Below are 7,008 nucleotides of genomic sequence, written 5' to 3'. Positions count from 1 at the left end.
AAATCAAATCAATCCAACATCTTTCTCTCTCCATACCCATTTTGACCAGCCATGAATTCATCATGAAAACATGTAATTTAACCATGAAAAATAAGGAAAAATGCTTAAGGAAAATAGATTTCCAGTTTAAATTGAAAAATCCTACCTTTTTCACTTGTTTTCCTTGATTTTTCACACTTTTTCTCTTGAAATTCTCCACCTAAGGTTTGTTCTTCCTTTCTTTCCCTCTCTTCCTTGCTTGGCCGAATATTTGGAGAGATAATGGGCTGATTTATGCTGATTTTTAAATTAAATAATAAAATATCTTAAGCTTGACACATGGCATGTTTCCATTGGTCCAAATTTTAAATATTTGACTTTTAATTCTTAAATTCTCTACCACATATTTCTCATGTTTATCCATTTCCATGATGAATAAAATCCCTTGGTCTTGACAAGTGTAGGGATGAAAATTTACCGATTTACCCTCGGGGTGGTAAAATTACCATTTCGCCCCTATGCTCCAAATTATACCGAAAATTAAAATTTTTCACTTCTAAACCTCAAATCATACTCCAATACTCAAATCATACTCCAATAAATCAAATGGGGCCAAAAAAATCTTCTCTAAAATTCTCATTTTGTCCCCAAGTGGCAAATGACCCTTTTACCCTTAAATAGTGAAAATTTTGATTTGACTCCAAATTGATCCTCAAACTCCGAATTACCATTTTGAGTCATCCCTGGACTGTGAAACTCTTAATTTCATCTTAAAATTCCTATTTGAACTAATTTGAGACTTAATCGACTTAATGATCCCATTATGGGCAATATCGTCTTTTAACGATTTTTCAAACTTCCAAAATATGCAACCATTTTATTGAGCATGTAAATGACGTCGTAATTATTTTATAGAATAGGGTTTGTGTAAAGCCCGACCTTATAAAATACTATTCATGACTTACATGTGATGATAGCATGATTGCATGCTAGGAGAGTCTTGAAAAATTTACAAAAGTCGGTATTGTACCTAGAGGTACAACAAAGTTAATTTAATCTTCGAACTAGATCAAATAGGAATTTTAAGGTGAGATTAAGAGTTTCACAGTTAATGGATGACTTAAAATGGTAATTTGGAGTTTGAGTATCAATTTGGAGTCAAATCGGAATTTTCACTAACTAGGGGCAAAATGGTCATTTGCCACTTGGGGACAAAATGGGAATTTTAGAAAAGAATTTTTTGGCCCCATTTGACTTATTAGAGTATAATTTGACTTATTGAAGTATGATTTGAGGTTTAGAAGTGAAAATTTTTAATTTCGGTATAATTTAGAGTATAGGGGTAAAATGGTAATTTTACCACCTCAGGGGCAAAATTGTAATTTTCCACCACCAGGATATTTTTTCCAGCACATGGTCTTCCTTTGTCTTCATCTTTGACCCTTGACTAAACATGTGGTGGAGATAAAATGTTTAAATTTTTAAAATTTTAAAAACGGGCCAATGACATGATGCCATGTGTCATGCCTTTATTAATTTATTATTTTCCTTTTTAAAAGGCACAAAATCAGCCCATCTTCCACCCCATGGCCGGCCAAACCAGCAAGAAGAGAGAGAAAAAAAAAACAAAACCCTAGAGAGAGAAAATCAAAGAAAAAGTGTGAATTTTCAAGGAAATTAAGTGAAAAAGGTGAGATTTTTTCTATTAAGCTTGAGTTTTCTTATTCCCAAGCATTTCTCTTTATTTTCCATGATTAAATTACATGTTTTCATGATGAATTCAATTCTGAAAAAATGGGTTAGGAGAGAGAAAGTTGTTGGATTTATTTGATTTTAATTTATGTTAGTGTTTTTAGTTAGTTTAGCATATTTAGAAACAAAACAACAAGAAAAGAATTTATTTTCTCCCCCAACCATTAATGGCTGAATTTACCATGTAGTGAGTGAGGATGAGTTTGATTTTATTCTAGGAGAATTGGTTAAGGAATGATGAATTATGAGCCTAGAAAAATAATGGGAATTTTCGGAGCAAAAATACGAATTTTTACCCACTAGGGGTATTTTCGTAATTTGCTGTTGGGACTGATAATTTGCACCACACTGAGGGACATTAAGTTAATTTGGGTGCAATTGAGGTATAGAAACTGAAAAGAATTAAATTGGAGTTTAAACGGACCCGTTAGGAATTTAATCGGGTGATAAGACGAATTAGGCCAATACCGGGTTTAGATAGTTACCAGTGCATTTTTGCATTCCATATCATGCATTGGTAGTCTAAATTAGTTTAATTTTGATTTAGTACCAACTTGGTGAAACTCTCGATTTTGTACTGTGTCAAGGTGGTGAGTCCTCCGATAAAGGCAAGGAAATTGCATCCGAGGACCAGTAGACAGAGTGCTTCGAAAGTCTGCATTCTAGACATTGTGAGTAAACTTACTGTCATTTTAATTATCTAGGGTGGTTTTTAGATGCTTTCATGAATTCTATGGAAAAAGGAATTTAAAAAGATAAATTTTCATGTTTTATGAATAAATGAGTTTCAATGAAATTAAATTATAAATTGTTTTGAAATTAATAGTGATTTTGAAAAATAGAGTACACGGAGACTGTTAATTGTGGCAATTTGATTGTTTAAATTAACTGGCTTATGATAAATCGAGCATGATTGGCTAGTTGGCAATTGTATTGAAATGCGAATTGTTTGGTTACCTTGAAAAACTACGAATTACAAAATTGCCATATCATGTTATTGAGTTTTATTATATGGTGGATTATATATTAATTAATCACTGCAGTAGGGGGTTTCTGTGGACCAGCCTTTTAGAGGGGCACGGTAAACCCCATTATATTCTTACCTCGAACGGAGAGGCGCGTAGGGTATCTCCTGGGGTAAAGTTTAGGGTTCACTTCACGCTAAACCACCACGTGAGGGGGAACTCAGCCAACGCCAAGGAACGGCTATGTTTTCAAAACAAAAACATGATTTATGTGAAATGTGAATTTTAATAGCCTTGGCGGTCTCGGTAGGATGCCTCGGCCAAGGTGTCCCCGAGAATGGATTTATGGCACAAGCCTAGATTTTTATGAGATTCATAAGCCTTTTTACGTATTTTGAACGAGATGTGTTCTAATTGTATAACCCAGTTTATGATGATTTACTTTATTGTCTCCATGTACTCAACTCTAGATGTTTATGATGATGTCTGTTTACTCATTGGGATTTTATAATCTCACCACCCTCCTTTCCACCCATTTCAGGTTCAGTATAGACTGTAGATAGCTGATCTCATCGAGGACTACCATTGGATCTGCATTTTCCAAACCGTAGGTTCACAGTCCTCTTTACTTTTGTTTATTCGGGGGCCCTCTTGTTATTGTAAATTAAATTAAATATTTTGGCTTACTGTATTTCAGTATGTATAAATTTATTTAGCTTTTACGCTATAAAAATTATTCACGTATAACTCTATAAATATTGTTTTATAAGAAAATAGAATATTTTCCTTAATATTTCTTTTATTTTCTTATTATATTCAAATAACCGTAATTTCGTTTTAAATGAAGATTTAAGACTTTTAAACTCATTTTGAATATGAATTGTGTGTTTTGTACTTGTATATTACGTTTTAGCCAGTTTCAAAATTTTTGAAAAAATGACCAAATTACCCTTGTGAGACGAAAAATTAATATTTTATTTGTTTAAAGTTGGAAACAGCTTAAAATCTTTTAGAACACGATATTTGACAATGGTTGCTCACAAGGGAACAGAGAAACTGATAGTAAAGCCTTGCGGTGTTTCGGGTTGATATTCCGGGCAGTAAGTGTCTACCGGGACACTGCGGTGGTTGTCACGGGCTCGAGGAGAGTACCGAGTCGTGACAGTTTGACAAAATTAACTTACATAGACTTAACCGCAACTTTATTTTAGGCTAAAGCGTTGAGAAAATGATCCATTACATCTAGAATGTCATCGTAATAGAGCTTAAAAATCTATAGTTTGGCAAGTTGGTGGACATTCATGGGATAAACTTCAGTGTGAAGATAAGAAGTAAATGCCTTGGTTGCTATTTCAATATTTACTGCTTCTGTTGGATGCAGCCCATCAAAGAACACATGAGCACTCCTGTCATCACATACCTTCCCACCTTCCTTGCACAAAACTCCACTGCCTCCTAATAGGCTCGATGGCACCACTTCACAACAAGCATTGTCAGCATTGCTGAAACCTGGAAAAAGAAGAGGAAAGTGAACTATATATATATATATGAATTAATACTTTTCATTTGATTGTTTGACTTTGTTATTCAAATCCTTTGTAGATCATTATATGTTTTTCTACGATGTCATGAATCTCACCTTTAGAGGCAGGGTTATTGATGATATCCCTTATAATCTTGTATGAGTTGACAAAAACAATATTAGCAGATGGCATTTCGGCTTTGGCGACATCAACCAGTGACTTCAACCCATCATTGAAGAGAGTAGCTGCATGGTTAAGAGCTGTAATGCACCTGCCCTTAAGCACTGCTGTAACCATAGGAGTACAGCCCAGTGGATTTACTGACATCAATACAAATTTCCTTGCTCCTAAATTGTACAATTTCTGCAAAATCCAAGGCAGCTTACTTTATTTTTTTCCTCTATCTCTATGGGTCCAAATTGAACAAGTTAAACACCTCAATCAAGTTTATGACACAAAGAAATATCATATGATGATTTATGTAATTGAAGTATCCCAAGAATCATTGTTTGTTGTTCACCAGAATCGCTTTCTCCTTGCAGCACTTCAATGTTCATTTTTCTCGAAATCTTTTTTTTTTTTTTGTTGGTCATGGGTAAGACAAGAAACAAACACTTTCGAAATTAAGGTACTTTGACTACTTGGATGGATGACGTGACACCATATGCGCCACTCACCGAAGAAAATATCAAGACCTGTACTCTACAATCCAAATACTAGTGGAAGGAGACTAGGTCCCATTCACTTCAAGTCTGTCTTGCGATAAACAGTGCAATCTTTGCATCGAGCTGTTGAAGCTCAAAGTTCATTTAGCTGCTAGACTCCTCATTACATCTTATCCTCACAATTGCTTGATAAAAGATCTAGATAAAATCAATGCCATTTCACCTCTCCCCACTCAATACCCGTTAATTTTTCTAGTTTGTTTTCTTTACTCTATTTATTTGGAGAGATTATTATGGTCAACTGGAGGATGTCATAGGTTGAAACTAATAGTTATTGCACTAAATATGAAGAAGACGAAAGAGTTTTAACAAGTGACGTTTAATAAAAAAAACTTGCCTACTTAAATATATATGGCATATGTATGATGTCATACAAGTTAATTCCATGTTAAATACATTGATTTGCATGTTCCCTACCTATCACTAGACACACAAAACATGCTAACTCTTAGCCTTAGGTAAGCTTTTAGTAATGAATGGTTGTACCATAAATGAAAAGAAGAGAAGTGAACGCACCTTGAGTTGCTGGGAAAGTGAGTCGGTGAGATTGGCAGTAAAGGCTTCAAGGCTGACAATGTTGTGGGATTTCCTAACGAAGTAGTTGAATGAATAGTCGTTCCCCCCAGCTCCCACAACAAACAGGTAGTTGGGAAGCAATTCCCTGCTTCCGCAGCACACCTGTTTTTCCAGTTCTGGCAATGTGACCTCCTCAAAGTTCCTGATTTGTTGGTTCAGAGTGATTACTTGGCGCTGTTTAATGCAAATCCATGACATAGAGAGTTTAATTAGCCCAATTCTGCTATCCTTAAAGAGGGTGCGAAATAAGTTTTAAGGGAAAGCTTTTGCATATCATTTTTTTGATGTAAAGATGATGAGCAAAAATTGATGGTTATCTGCTACAACTTGGCCTGTTCTCACACCTAAAATTCCAGCATATATCACTATTATGATGAATGATCCTACATGTTTATTCTGTCACACAAGCAAAAGGTTTTCCTAATACCCCCAAAATGCATATCAAAGATGCTCTAATAGTTCGGTGAAACCTCCTTTCATAAATGTTTAAGAATTTCATAGAAAATGACTTAACTAATTTATTTATGTTCTAACCAAACCCCTCCAAAATTTAGCAATACTAAGATGATACCAAGTTTGGGATAGCTAAAAAGCAAAAGCTTATTATGGCAATAATGTGATGATGATAGTGATTGTGACCGGAGATTTTGGTGTAAATGATGTTGATAGTAAATAGAATTTTGGTCTTACCGCAAGAAAACCAGTGTCATCTAATATACCGGAGGCACCAGAGGCAAAGTTGACACCATCGACAACTTTTCTTCCCTTGGTTGAAGGGTCAGAAAAGGTAGGGATAAGAGAAGAAAGCCTAAGCTTCTCACCGAGAAGGTCAATGACGTTTTTCCCATTTGTGAACCTGCCAGAAGGTCCATTGGGGAAGTCTATCCCATATGGTAAGAAATCAGCCTTAGCCGTCGAGTATTGAAGGTAGTTGTTGTTGCCATTGTCAACCAAAGAGCTTCCGAAAACAAACATCCCTTTGATCTGATGATCACTTCCATCCTGCCCACCATTGCATGGAAAGAAACAGGCTAAGAGTTGGAGGCAGAAAAGGATAAGCAAGGTTGCTGTATTTTTAGTCATCATTTTGAGAAAGGGGGTAAAGCTTTCTACCCTGGTCTGGGCTTTGAACAATCAGCTTATTAATTTTGTTTTTTGTGCGGAAGGGGCAAGAGGTTTATTTATGGAGACGGAGAACGAAGGTCTTACCATTCATTCAGATGTTTGGTCATAATTGCCAGTATCAACTTCCTTGTATGCCCTATTAATATCATACTAACTAAACTGCTTCTATCTAATTTATAACCTACCTATAATTAAAATTTTTTATTATTAATTAAAATATCATCTGTTATTATATTTTACGTAATGCTAACGTAACATGTTAGCATATAATAATAAATAATTATTTAATATATTGATGCGACATGATAATATAATATGTGATATTTTTTATTTTTAATATCAACACCACGTGAATAGAACATA

General features: G+C 34.8%; 1 protein-coding gene across 1 annotated transcript; it reads right to left on the bottom strand.

Moving 5' to 3' along the window:
* LOC18593117 (GDSL esterase/lipase At1g29670) lies at positions 3,877 to 6,753 on the bottom strand. Its single transcript, XM_018125369.1, has 4 exons — positions 6,211 to 6,753; positions 5,461 to 5,694; positions 4,336 to 4,582; positions 3,877 to 4,205 (listed from the first exon to the last, which is right to left on the bottom strand). Exons 1-4 carry the CDS (start codon positions 6,604 to 6,606, stop codon positions 3,970 to 3,972), a joined length of 1,113 nt encoding a protein of 370 aa, XP_017980858.1. The 5' UTR covers positions 6,607 to 6,753; the 3' UTR covers positions 3,877 to 3,969.

Source organism: Theobroma cacao, chromosome 8 (assembly GCF_000208745.1).
Source record: "Theobroma cacao cultivar B97-61/B2 chromosome 8, Criollo_cocoa_genome_V2, whole genome shotgun sequence".
Classification (NCBI taxonomy): Eukaryota; Viridiplantae; Streptophyta; class Magnoliopsida; order Malvales; family Malvaceae; genus Theobroma; species Theobroma cacao.
This window is presented reverse-complemented; position numbering and strand designations above follow the sequence as displayed.